Source organism: Dendropsophus ebraccatus, chromosome 8 (assembly GCF_027789765.1).
Source record: "Dendropsophus ebraccatus isolate aDenEbr1 chromosome 8, aDenEbr1.pat, whole genome shotgun sequence".
In the NCBI taxonomy this organism is placed as follows: domain Eukaryota; kingdom Metazoa; phylum Chordata; class Amphibia; order Anura; family Hylidae; genus Dendropsophus; species Dendropsophus ebraccatus.
In genome coordinates, this window is record NC_091461.1 from 46,662,012 (window position 1) to 46,676,459 (window position 14,448).

General features: G+C 44.6%; 1 protein-coding gene across 3 annotated transcripts in view; it reads right to left on the minus strand.

Moving 5' to 3' along the window:
• The window catches only part of BICC1 (BicC family RNA binding protein 1), a 162,282-nt gene extending 148,115 nt beyond the window's left edge, over positions 1-14,167 (minus strand). For all 3 annotated transcript variants that reach the window (XM_069979074.1, XM_069979075.1, XM_069979073.1), the window contains exon 1: positions 13,837-14,167. In XM_069979074.1, the coding sequence (XP_069835175.1) occupies positions 13,837-14,020 (184 nt within the window). In that variant the 5' untranslated portion in view covers positions 14,021-14,167. The remainder of the gene's footprint in view (positions 1-13,836) is intronic.
• Positions 14,168-14,448: the final 281 nt, after the last annotated feature.

A 14,448-nucleotide genomic window follows, 5' to 3' on the forward strand; every position in this document is an offset into this window, starting at 1 on the left:
TACCCACCTTCTTTCCAAAGAAGCCTACTCTCCTCCCCTGCAGTGGCACAATCTCAATGTCCGGACAGAGAGGGTGCCGCTATACTGTGCACCCATATGTCCTGCTAAAATCTTCATGCTCCCTGCAGTCTGTCAGCCCTTGAGTTTCCCATCCTCTCTATTCCTGCACTTACACTCAGCTATACACACTGCTGCTATGTGTCTGCACTTACACTCAGCTGTATACACTGCTTTGATGATGTGCATGCACTTACACTCAGCCATTCACACTGCTGTATATAAAGTTTCTGTCACTGTCCTCCTGCATAACTCTGATTCTCACTTCCTGATTGGTCCAGGCTTAACACACCCCACCTTCCCCATTGCAGTCATGTGACCACACAGACCTCTGACAGCAGCCCTGCTTTTCTATTCTAGCCTGTTGTACTCCACTACTGCATTATGGGGATCTGCACCTCCATCCTGTATATACAAACTGCTATTGTTTTTCCAGGTTTATGCACATACTATACATTATATTCCACATGCTGATTCCTATACTGTATAGTAACTTATACTATACTATGACATATTCAGCTGTTTCTAAATGTTTAATTTGTTTTACATGCTATTCAGAATAAATTATTATTTTTGGGGTGTGGAACAAATTGTCTTCTTTCCAATAATTTATGAGAAAATTTGCTTTGGATTAAGTGGGAATTTGGATTAAAAGCACAGTCCCAGAACGAATTAGGCTCGCAATCCAAGGCACCATTGAATTTTATTAGTTTATCCCTCCAGCCCTTTACCTTCTGTCTCCCTCCACTTACTGTACAACTATAAGCCCTCGCCGGCTGGGTCCTCTACCCCTATGTACCAGTCTGCCATTTACCTTTTTCATGTAACATGTTTTGACTTTGTAATGTACTGTTTGTCACCTCCTACCCCTTGTATAGCGCTCTGGAACCAAGGGTGCTTAAAAAACAAATAAATAAATACGTCTAGCAGGTCATCATTTTAACATATCAAGCTCGCCCCTTTAAATACACACTTATTTTTGGTGGGGGGGAATCATAATAGTAAAATGCAAGAGCTAAATATAAGCAATGGCAACAAGTCTTTAGTCATCTGTAAAAGTCTGATTTATTCTGTGATACATCTGGTTTATTCTAAGCTCCTGTGACATTCCTCTTCTGTTTTCCATTGCACCTGTTATCTAACAATCCGCAGATGTTTCGCAATGTTTACAGCTAACTTGAGACTATTAAGCAGAGTAGATATATACAATACTAATTGCTGTATACATGCGTGGCACAAAACTGTTAAAGCAAAGCTCCAGCGTCCTACATGTTAAAAATATTAGGGAATTCTAAATAGCAGTCATACTATACATTACTGTAGGAGTTGCTATAGTACAGCAAGATTCTACAAGCTACCCTTTAAAAAAAAAAAGTTAGAATTGAACCAATTTAGATTCACCTGTAAAAAATAAAACAAGGGGTATTCTAAAGAAAAAAAACTGAAAAAATAAAAAATAGCCGCCAACAAGTTACTGCAATAAAAAAAACAAAAAACTAAAAGTAAATAAATAAAATAAAGTAAAATAAAGCCCTAGAGCAGGGGTAAGGACTCAGGGGGCAATGCACCTAGGATTTTACTGCATTGAGCACTTTCACTAGCAGCAGACAGTATTATTGTTTGGCTGGTCTCCCTGAGATCAGCAATCTGTTTCTCTTATGGCTGTACTAGGCATTGCTCCCACCTAGCCAGAATCCTGCTCCACACTGATGAGGGGCAACACCCCGAAACAGCTGTCTGTGGATAAATAACTGGCCTTGGTTTTTCTTTTGTCATTACATTGACTTATAGGGCCACTTAATATGGTGGTTTTGGTGGTTTCCTTACAGGAGCCACCCCTTGGCTGGGTCCTTCCCGGAGGGATATCTGGCTAGTCCTATGTTTCGAGAATCTTAAATGAGGCTCCACGGGCTTTTCTTTTGCATATTCATGTTTCCCAAGGGGTAATGCACCTAGGATTTCACTTCATTGAGCGCTTTCACTAACAGCTGGCAGTATTCTAGTTTGGCTGGTCTCCCTGAGATCAGCGATCTGTTTCTCTTAAAACTACAACTCCCATCTCGCCTGGACAGCCAAAGCAAAGCTAGTCCTTTGCAGTGCAAAACACTGCTCCCTGCTGCCACCTCTGTCCATGTTACTCACTTTTGTGCTGACATTTGTATCTTGGGTCTCTGGGCTCCACTGTGCAGCAGTCCCATGTTTAGGGAAGTGACATCACAGGCCCACTAAGCCAATCAGTAGCTGAGAAGGGACAACACTGTGCCCATTGCCTGGATAAGCAGACCTGTGACGTCACTTTCCTCAACCCGGAAGCACTGCACAGTTGGGACTGGAGTTCTATAATATAGGTGGTGACGCAGGAGCAAGAAAGGTTAACTTACATAAGTGTATGTATAGTGCTACCCAGACAACCCCTTTAAGGATACAGTCAATGTTACTTAGGGGCATATTAATTGCTGTTTCTTTCCAATGAAGTTTAGAGACTTGACATTTCAGCTGCTCTCCATTGTCTTAGGAAGCACAATAAATCTCAGCTGCTGCAGCTGGAACCCAACTCAGATGCTTCTGTATACAAGACTGACACCTAGACAACTGATCTGGCTTTTCAATGAACAACAACACAGGAGAAGAACCAACAGACAAAGAGACACAATGAGACCATCTCTGTGTGCCTCATATAGTTACTTGAAAACAATCAGGGCGTGCAAACCTTTAACAAGCCTCATATCTAATACATGGAGTGGCCGCGTATCTTCTTTGAACTGTTAAAGCCGGGAGCGACTGCTGGCTGCAGAAAAGTTAGATGTTTCTGCGGCCATGGCGTAACTTTGCTCTGAAGGGGAAACAATTAGGTTTTGCATCGTTCTCAGTTTACTGCAGTAGAATGTTGTCATTGTGTAGAACCACAAAGCGCATAGACAACCGTGATATCACTCACTTAAACTATAGGGTTCCTCTGAACTTATAATATGGAGTTAGATGAAATGGAGTTAGATGAAGAGAGGACAGGGGGTGTTAAAGGGGTTATCCAGTGCTACAAAAACCACTTTCTTTCAGAGACAACACGACTCTTGTCTCCAGTTCAGGTGTGGTTTGCAATTAAGCTCCACTCACTTCAATGGAACTGAGCAGCAAAACCCCGCCCAAGCTGGGGACAATAGAGGGGATGTCTCTGGAAGAAAGTGGCCATGTTTTTGTAGTGCTGGGTAACCCCTTTAAGATCATACAGAAACTAGATGACTATAGCACTATGGTGATCCACATTCAGTTCTGCAAAGCTGCAGGTGTTGTAGGACATGCAATACAGGAGAGAAAAGAGTGCTGCACCTCACACCTACGGCTGACACTAGTGCCTCTCGGCTGCATAAAAAACATCAGAATTTTGTGTATGAATTGATCAAGCCACACTGCCCCATGTACCGCGTGCAGGTATCTGATCCGCATGGGTCCGTACACTAAGTCCACACTGTGCCGGTCAGTGACCACCACCCCCGCAGGCATGCACAGTCAGGGAAGGGAGGCCACGGAACGGCCCTGCGACCCCCATATCACAGGACCAGACCCAAAAATGCCACACCAAAACCCGGCCAGCACCGCCGGCAGAGAAGGTCGCCCCCAAACAGCACGAGTCTGGATGAGGTATTGCGCTCACCATAGCTACTGTTTTAGGACGTGTGGCTGCCTGTATGTAGTTCTCGCACATGGCAGAGGATGTATAGTGGTGGCTCTATATTATAGGCATACATGAATACCATGTGCTGCTGTGGAATGTCTCATCAGCTGCCACATAAGAGTTTTATTTCCCTAGAACCAATGCTTCAAAGGAAGTTAAAGTGAATATATCACCTAGAAATTGAGTACCAAAGTTCTGACAATGTTACATGATTATAGGGGAAAGAACATACATTTATTTGTTATTTCGTTTAGCTGTCTGTGACTGCAATGTGCTAAAAAAAAAAAAAAAAAAAACAACATGGTTTTATGCTGCTGTAAAATGCCAAAAAGGAGTGGCCCAGGACGATCAGAGCCCTGAACTGCCTGGGCTACACCTCCTTCTGACTGCAGTGGGCTTCAATAAAATGTGTGATTCATGCAGCAGTGAAGTGCCAGGCACTTGGAAAGGTAATGTGCATCCTCTTCCCAAGAACTATGTACTTTAGTACTTAATTTCTAGGTGACAGGTTCACTTTAAGGGTATGTGCACACTACAAAACCCGGGCGGATCACCGACTGCGTATTCTGCAGCTCACCCCCAGCTCGCGGCCGCACACATCTCTAACTGTACCATAGATTCCCTTCTATGGTCAGACAGATTCCGCCATCTACCCGAAGAATGAAGGGGAAATCTACGGCACAGGCAGAGACGCGAGCAGGGGCAAGCTGCGGGATCCATGGGGGGTGAACCGCCGGGGTTTCATAGTGTGCACAGATCCACAGCAGATGGGATAGCCCAGATTTGATTTCCTTTGAATCTGCAACTTCAAATCTGCGCCATCAAATCTACTGCAAATCCTGTACATGTGAACACACCCTAAGGGCTCCTAGACCCCACCGGGCTGCTGGAATGTCATGACCCGGGCTCAGAAATGTCTGCTGAGCCAGTCAGTGGGGCGGCTCTTTCCACCGGGTCGTGACGACAACAGAACAAGGGAGAAACTGAAGCCCAGCAGTGGTCAGTAAGCCTGTGACATGGCACTGCAGGGGTACAGGGATGGGTAAGTAAAAGTTCTTTATTATGTTTCTGCACCCCCCCTGCCTGCAGCTGAATTTTCATTTTAGCTGGAGCTCCCCTTTAATAAACATAATAAAAGCATTGTGCATGATTATCTCTAAAGCCATGTGGAGAGTTTTTGTAGGTTAACTTTCCAATTTTAACTTTGGAGTAAGAGCTGCAGTACAAGTGGAGGACTGAGTTGGACACAATTCCTCCAAACTACAGCTGTTACGTAATACTTAAAAAAAGAAACTTGTGCTCCAAATAGCCTCCATAGATAAAGGCTGTATTCACAATGATGAACAACTAAAATGCAAAGAAATATAAAGGTGCCCAGCTAAATTGTACCCTAAGTAAAACCCATATTTTATACAAAAGGTTGAGATCCAGCACGGTATAGAAAGTGATATATTGTTCAAAGTGTTAAAATTAACAAGAGGTGGTGTGATGATGAAAACAGCTCTCAGCAGCTTTGTCCAAGTATCATCCAATCGTGGTCACTCGGGACCTGTGCTTTCCCTCTTTGCCGTGATGGAACTACTTTTGCAGATGTACACATGGTATGGATAGATTTATATTCTATTTTATATATTATATATATAAAAGCAAACACCAAACTTACTGAAACTACTGAACACAAGGACCAAGATACCCTCCAAGCATCTAAAAACAATACAGAATACCACCTTAATGGTGCGTTCACACCTACAGGATCTGCAGCCGATTTTCTGCTGCAGATTTCATTTAAATAACTGAACACCGCATCAAATCTGCTGCAGATCCTGTAGGTGTGAACGCACCCTAAAGCTGGACCTTTGTTTCACATTGCAAGCTCCAACAGATGACTAGAGATGATCACAACTAGAACATGCTTGAGTCTGATCATCAACATTACATAACCGGTGGCTGAAGCAGTTGGATGCAGCCCTAGGGAGTCGCGGAGAACATGGACACATGTAGCATGCTCTAGCTGTGCTCATCTTTACACATATAACCCCCCCCCCCCCCCAAAAAAAAAAAAAATGCATTGAAAAATGCACAAATTTAGACCATAGGGGAGAGAGGACAAGCTGCAAAAGTGGCCTAAAGACCGCAAAAGCCATTATTGATTTATACATCTCCAGAATGTAAAGTTATGTTTCTATAACACTGTTTGACAAAAAAAAAAAAAATTTCCGTTATGAATCTGCAAGTGTTTCCATCCCAATTTCTTAACGTGAAAAACCTCCCAATGATTTGCTTCTTTTTTATTCTTAGCTGCTAAAACAGCTATCGCCACCACATGGAAAAAGGCGATGGTACCCCTAGATTTGGTTAAATCCAAATTAAACTGGATAGTGGTTAATGATCGCCTCCATTCTATCCTTAACAATAAAGAGGAGTTATTTGGCAAGGTTTGGCAGCCCTGGATGTCATACTTGGATCCTACATTTGGTGGAATGAGGCATTAGTGATGAGATCTCTCTCCCCCCTTTTTTTCCCCCTTCCCTTGTTTTATGATTGTTGGTGTCTTGAATGAATGAGTGCATGTTCATTGTTGCTTTACACTTTATTACTGTTGCGGCTTCTGCCTTGATTTTTTTCTTGTTGGCCTACTGTTTGGCCTTGAGTTCGCCTATGTTAGGCTATTTGTATGCATACCTATACTGAAAAATTAATAAAACTCTTTGAAAACCAATTTCACAACGTAAGACTCGGGCCCCTTGCACATTGTCGTGTTCAATCCGTGATGCACTGAACATATGCTGGTTGCATTTCAAAAAGTCATGTCAATCAGTCATTCATCATAATTCATTTCAATGCAGCGAATCCTATTCATAGGGATACATTACAGGGGTAGCCCGGCCTATATATATATATATATATATATATATATATATATATATATATATATATATATATATATATATATATATATATATATATATATATATATATATCGCGGCATATATAGAACATAAGAGCCTAATATTACCTAACCATGGTCCTATGTTGTTATCCCATTGCCGCTTCTAACAGACTTCTCTCAGCAGTGACAGTTTTTCACTGACTGAAGAGGGGCGGCTCCGTGCCCAGTGATTGGCTGAGCAGGTTGTCACTGCAGAAATAAGTCAGTCTCAGAAGTGGCGGCAATATCAGGGATCCTGAAGACGCCACAGGAGGATCCCGGGGAATGTGGTGAGGTAAGAAAGGGCTCTTTATTATGTTCTATATAAGAAAATATAAGGGCCAGAGTACCTCTCGAAGTACCCCAGCATGCAGATTGTGTTTCACAGACTGAACACGACAGGGTGCAAGGGGCCTTCTGAGAGCCTTTTAAGCCTCTTTTACGTCAGTATTTTACCAAAATCAGAATAAATTTTCTTTTTTATTAAAGTACTTTCCACTTTTTTGGCGGAAAAATGTGTGCAGCACCATGTATCTTTTTTTCAACAGGACTTTGGGGGGGGGGGCACTCAGTGAAGGGCTTATTGCAAAAGTAAAGGTTTTACAGGATTCACAGCAAAAGCAAAAAGTAGAACAATGGAGTTCTTTTGGTGACCTTCCACTGAGCATTTCAAAGTCAACAGCAAGAAGATTCTCTCAGAAAAACTTTTATTTTCTGATATTTAAACTAAACAGATCAGTGTAAGAAGAGGAACCCTGGATCCCACCTATATCATATGCACACAGCAGGATAACCAAGAATCTGCAAAGAATCGGTCACATATTTGAAATGTTTTAATACAAAGTTATGTTCAACATCACAATACTACACTCTTTACTGTCCTGACTGTAGCAGGAACGGATCTGCACTGCTTAGGTCTCTCACTGCATAGTATAAAACTCAAGATATCTTAATGCCTATCAGCTCCTTAATGGTATACAAATACAAAAAAAAACCACCACAACAGTGACTGACAATGGTCAATGGCCTCAGAGAATTAAAGGGGTTATCCAGTAAAAATCTTTTTCTTTCAAGTCAACTGGTGTGAGAAAGTTACATAGTTTAGTAATTTACTTCTATTAAAAAATCTCAAGTCTTCCCATACTTATTAGCTGCTGTATGCCATGCAGGAAATGTTGTTTTATTTTCAATCTGACACAGTGCTCTCTGCCGACATCTCTGGCCGAGACAGGAACTGTCCAGAGCAGGAGAGGTTGTCTATTAGGATTCATAGAAAACCAAGACAGAGTTCCTGTCTCGGCCAGAGATGTCAGCAGAGAGCACAGTGTCAGACTGAAAAGAAAACACCACTTCCTGCAGGACATACAGCAGCTAAAAAGTAGATTTGAGATTTTTTAATAGAAGTAAATTACAAATCTACATAACTTTCTGATATCTGTTGATTTAAAGGAAAAAGATTTTCGCTTGAGAGTCTTGAACGTCAGGATCCCCACTATTAATTAGCACCAACATAACTCAATTTATATTATATATATATATATATATATATATATATATATATATATATTACACACACACATACATACACACACACACACACTGTTTAAAGTTCTTCATCAAGACAACTTAATAAATAACTATTTAGAAACAATCCCGACTGATGGAGAAATCAGCAGCCACAACATCCGCACAACACTGCCTGAACTACAGCACAACTTGGATCAGGGTTGAGGAGGTCGCAATACAGGAAGTTCTTCAGTTTGAAACGAGGAGATTTTCCTTCCAGACTCTGGCGGCTCAGAGGAAGATTATTCATCCCTTTTCCAGCCTCAAATCACACAATATAGGCAGGCAAAATGATTCACTCAACTCCCAGCAAGCCTCAGTCTTCCTGACAGTGGTAACACTTAAGATCCGTCTTTGTTACGTCTCCCGCCACCCCCACAACTTGCACTTTTATATAAATACTCACATTTTAGCCGAGCTCCTTTGTAACATAAGTCATTTTCTTTCTCATCTGTGCTCAGCAAAGCTCTGAAACAGGCTGCATTCTTTCCTTCGCTCGCTCCAAGCTCCTAGCTTGAAAGCAGATGTTCTTCATTTTGTAAATGAGGTTATGGTGAATAGATTTCTTGGGTCCCAACAACCACATTCATGTAAAAATATTTTTCTTCCCAACCTTGTTCCTCTCTACTATATCTGAAGAGGCTGCTCTATGCACTAAAAGGATTCTCCAGAAATATATTAACATGAATAGAAGAGAAAGCAATGGAGACCAAGGTTACTGCAGCGACCTGCGCTAAGGAACAGAACTGCTGCAAACTGTTTATTAGGGAAATAAAGTTGATTATAGCTACAGAAAATCACTTAAGGGGGAGATTTATAAAACATGGTGTAAAGTAAAACTGGCTCAGTTGTCCCTAGCAACCAATCAGATTCCACCTTTCATTTTCCAAAGAGTCTGTGAGGAATGAAAAGTGGAATCTGATTGGTTGCTAGGGGCAACTGAGCCAGTTCTACTTTACACCATGTTTAATAAATATTCCTCTTAGTCTTTATCATACAAGGTCACTTAAATGTATCGATTCTATTCTTTGCCTGTATAACAGATACAGTTTACACAACGTCCTTATGTCCAAACATGAATACAGGAAATAAATTACCATTGTACTACAACTGTGATGGAGATTATGTATATTGTAATCCTGAGGACAGGGCTATGCAACCAAGGATTGTCTGGTCCCCATACAATGATAACGCTGCATAGCAGTCAGTGTGAGGGCATTGGGGGGGCACACTGTAACCCAATATCTTGCAACTACAGGATCACAAACACTTTCAGGTCACAAAGTGCACTATAGTCATTGGGTTGAAGAATTCTATACAAAATTTATCTAGGACATAGGGAATTTCTGCTACTGTCAAGGGTCCCATGCAAACCTAAAAGGTCACAATGAGTCACAAGACGACCACATCATTAATGCAATGTCAAAATATGGCACTGCGATCTTCATGTTGCATGGCCAAAGTCCCCTTGCAGCCCTGACCTTACTATTAGTGCGGATTAAAGGGGTTAGCCAGCGCTACAAAAACATGGCCACTTTTCCCCCCTACTGTTGTCTCCAGTTCAGGTGCGGTTTGCAATTAAGCTCCATTTACTTTCAAAACTCCACCCAAACTGGAGACAACAGTAGGGGGAAAGTGGCGCTGGATAACCCCTTTAAGGGTGCCTTCACAACACCCCCCCCCCCCTCCTGCCTTCACACACTCCGCAGCAGATTTGATGCTGTGTTCAGTTATTTAGATCAAATCTGCTGCGATACGGTGTGTGTGAAGCTACCCTAAAGCTGTCAGCGCTTGTTTGCTCCTCGTTCCCTGCTCGCTGTCACCACTATTACACACAGCAGCAGCAAGTGGGTGAGTGCGGGGGCGGCTGCACGAGTGATTGCTAGATTGTACGGGCAGCCCATAGGGGATAGTGGTGGTCTGCTGCTACTGCTCCTATTCCGACGGCAGCAGATCGCTGCTATCACAGTCGTTTGTTTTTCAACATGGCTGAAGGACAAACGACTGCAACAATCAGCCGACATGAACAATGTCGTCTGATCGCTGCCTTCTATTCCACGTTCCGTGGAATAGGGCCTTTAGTTAGGGATGGTCCAAACAGAGTTCGGTTCGGGTTCGTACGAACCCAAACTCTCGCCAAAGATTCCCGCTGTCTGCCCACTCCATGCAGCTGGCGGATCCAGCGGGAGGACCACCTGGAAAAGTGGGATACAGCCATAGCCATAGGCTGTATGCCAGTTTTCCAGGCGTTCCTCCCGCTGTATCCACACGCTGCACGAAGCGGGCAGACAGCGGGAATCTGATGTCGAGCGTTCGGGTTCATACAAACCCGAACCTCGTCAGTTTCGGACCATCCCTACCTTTAGTGATCAGATGACTCCTAGTAAACAGCTCATCTTCACAGAGGAAGTTTTCATTGCCTGTTAATTTCCCCAGCAAAGTCCTCTGGGGGGGGGGGGGGGGGGGGGGGGGCTTTACACAGATTTATCTGGCAGATTTTTGAAACCAAAGCCAGGAACGGACTAAACAGAGAACCAGTCACAAAGGAAAGACTGAGATTTTTCTTTTTTTCAGATCCATTCATGGCTTTGGCTTCAAAAATCTGTCAGATAAATCTCTGTGTAAACGCACCCTTAGCGTTGCATGCAGTCATTTAAACGTCCTAATAGAGCAAATAGTCAGGGGTTGTCCAGACAACAAGTTCATGTATAAAGCCTCCCAACTAGATATCCCTTAAAGGGGTAGTCCACTCAAACATAACTTTTGATATGTTGCTGCCCAGGGTGATACTAAAAATTCCTTCCATACTTGTTATCTATTCAGTCTCCTTCCCCCAGTTCTGAGCTGCTGCTTTCTGCTCATGACAATAATCTGTGTGAGCTTTTCTCGCTGTCTACCCCTCCTCCCCCTCCCTTCTGAGACATCTGATGTAAACAGTTCCTGGCAGGCTTTATCTGCTACATTGTATCTTCTTTGTAATGCTGGGAGGGTTACTCTGAGGTCAAGTTGCAGATGAACTTACTGTGATTATCCCTCCCAGTATTACAAAGAAGCTACAATGTTGCAGATAAAGCCTGCCAGGGACTTAAATACATCAATTGTCTCAGAAGAAAGGGAGGGAGGGGGAGAAAGAAAAGCTTACACACAGATTTATGTGTCTTCATCAGAAAGCAGCAGCTCAGAACTGGGGAAGGAGACTGAATAGATTACAAGTAGGGAAGGAATTGTAAGTCTCACCATGGGAAGCAAAATATCAAAAGTTATGTTTGAGTGGAATACCCCTTTAAGTAAAGCCATGTTTACATAACATAAAAAAGAATTGTTTTCATTGCCAGAGGTGTCTCAGGTACTTGGAACCACATGGCAATTCAATGCCAGGTACCTGAAGTCTCACTGACCTACGGAGAGGAAGCTGAGGCAGATTGTAAGTGATGTCACACTGCTAATGTATACTCATCTGTACGCTTAGTATAAGCAATAAGGAAATCATAGACGACCAGAATAGAAACAAACAAGAATGTCAAAGTAACAGCAGCGATGGGATTATAGTGCACATCAGTGAGACTGCCCACTGGTTATAAAGGGAACTCAGCACTATACTGACAGGTGCCAAAGTCATTGGACTAGCAGCCATCCATTTTTATTCCCTAGATGATACAGTAACGTCTTCCATACATTAGCTTGGAAACCACTCACAGGACTCTCAGACCCATGTCGCTCTCTAGCTGCTGCAAGCTACACATGGTACTACAGGTGTCACATCTGACAGCAGGATCAAACCAGATGACATTGGGCTAAGAACCATATCATTGGCCATAGGCTCCTGGCTCAGGTTCTTACACCAGCACTGGACTGTATACAAGTACATTACCTCTTTTTGGAAACATTGGCCGTTACACATTAGCCGCATCCACATCACCTGATACTTATGCTATTAAAGCTATGAAATACTTTACCAGGAACCTCCGGTCTAAATGGTCACCGCTGACAGGGACTAGAGTAAATACACAGGGGGTCTCCATAGTGAATGCATAGGGTCCTAGATGGTGAGGTTGTATTGTAAATAAAGAGGTCCATATAGTGAGGTCTCTATATAGTGTGTTCTCTCTGGAGTGAATGCGGTGGTCCCTTTAGCGAGTCTCTTCTAGTGACTAAAGTAGTATATATCTAGTGAGTCTTCCCTATAGTGGTAAACAGTCGTGACCCCTATAATGACTTCAGTGGTCCCCGTAGTAAGCGCTCTATATAGGGTGGTCCCCGCTGTGAGCGCTGTATAGTCAGTGGTCCCGACTGTGAGCGCTGTATAGTCAGTGGTCCCCGCTGTGAGCGCTGTATAGTCAGTGGTCCCCGCTGTGAGCGCTGTATAGTCCCGACTCCCCGTAGTGAACTCTCTATAGTCAGTGGTCCCTGCTGTGAGCTCTCTATAGTGCCCGTAGTGAGCTCTCTATAGTCAGTGGTCCCCTCTCTGAGCTCTCTATAGTCAGTGGTCCCCTCTCTGAGATCTCTATAGTCAGTGGTCCCCTCTCTGAGCTCTCTATAGTCAGTGGTGCCCACTGTGAGCTCTCTATAGTCAGTGGTCCCCGCTGTGAGCTCTCTATATTCCCCGTAGTGAGCTCTCTATAGTCAGTGGTCCCCGTAGTGAGCTCTCTATAGTCAGTGGTCCCCGTAGTGAGCTCTCTATAGTCAGTGGTCCCCTCTCTGAGCTCTCTATAGTCAGTGGTCCCCTCTCTGAGCTCTCTATAGTCAGTGGTCCCCTCTCTGAGCTCTCTATAGTCAGTGGTCCCCTCTCTGAGCGCTCTATAGTCAGTGGTCCCCGTAGTGTGCTCTCTATAGTCCCCTCTCTGAGCGCTGTATAGTCAGTGGTCCCCGCTGTGAGCGCTCTATAGTCAGTGGTCCCCTCTCTGAGCGCTCTATAGTCAGTGGTCCCCGCTGTGAGCGCTGTATAGTCAGTGGTCCCCTCTCTGAGCTCTCTATAGTCAGTGGTCCCCGCTGTGAGCTCTCTATAGTCAGTGGTCCCCTCTCTGAGCGCTGTATAGTCAGTGGTCCCCGCTGTGAGCGCTGTATAGTCAGTGGTCCCCGCTGTGAGCGCTGTATAGTCAGTGGTCCCCGTAGTGAGCTCTCTATAGTCAGTGGTCCCCGTAGTGAGCTCTCTATAGTCAGTGGTCCCCTCTCTGAGCTCTCTATAGTCAGTGGTCCCCTCTCTGAGCTCTCTATAGTCAGTGGTCCCCTCTCTGAGCTCTCTATAGTCAGTGGTCCCCTCTCTGAGCTCTCTATAGTCAGCGGTCCCCTCTCTGAGCTCTCTATAGTCAGTGGTCCCCTCTCTGTGCTCTCTATAGTCAGTGGTCCCCGTAGTGAGCTCTCTATAGTCAGTGGTCCCCGTAGTGAGCTCTCTATAGTCAGTGGTCCCCTCTCTGAGCGCTCTATAGTCAGTGGTCCCTGTAGTGAGCTCTCTATAGTCAGTGGTCCCCTCTCTGAGCTCTCTATAGTCAGTGGTCCCCTCTCTGAGCTCTCTATAGTCAGTGGTCGGTGAGCGCTGTAGTGAGGGGGATGAGTCAGCCGCTCGCGGTATACGGGGCTCCGGGCTGCATTGTTCGCTGAAGTTCTCCGTTACCTTGTAACATGGTCTCCAGCTTCTTCCTATCCACTCGGAACCTCTCTTCTCCCCACTCCGGGTCGTGGGGGGCGGGAGAGTCGTCCTCGGAGCCCGGTAGCGGGGAGTCGGTGCTTCTCTCGCTGTTGGAGCCCGGGTCTGACTGGTTCATGTATCCGCTCATGGAGTCGCACTGAGCTGCCATGGTGCCGCAGGGTAAATGCGCTACAGTCAGCGCCTCCAGCGTCCGAGCATATACACGGAGCGGCGGCTGCACGGAGGGCGCCCGGGACCGCTAGCTGCAGGACGGGAGACGAGCTGCAGGCTGTGAGCGCTCACTCAGCTCCCTCTCTGGCTGCTGACACACTCACACACACACAGACAACTTCCAGAGGGAGCTCTGCTGACGTCACCGGCCGCACTTCACATGGAGCGCTCGCTGAGGGCAGGCACACATGTGCGCTCACCCGCGGATGACGTCACAGCCGCCGCACTCACTTCTCCTCAGACAAGGGAGCAGAGGAAAAGTTGGTTAATCACTTACTGTGAGTGACAGCCATGTAATAGCTATACACAACTGGTGCAACTTATTTTCTGGGGAATTTCCTGAAAGTGGGCTATAGAAGGCAAACA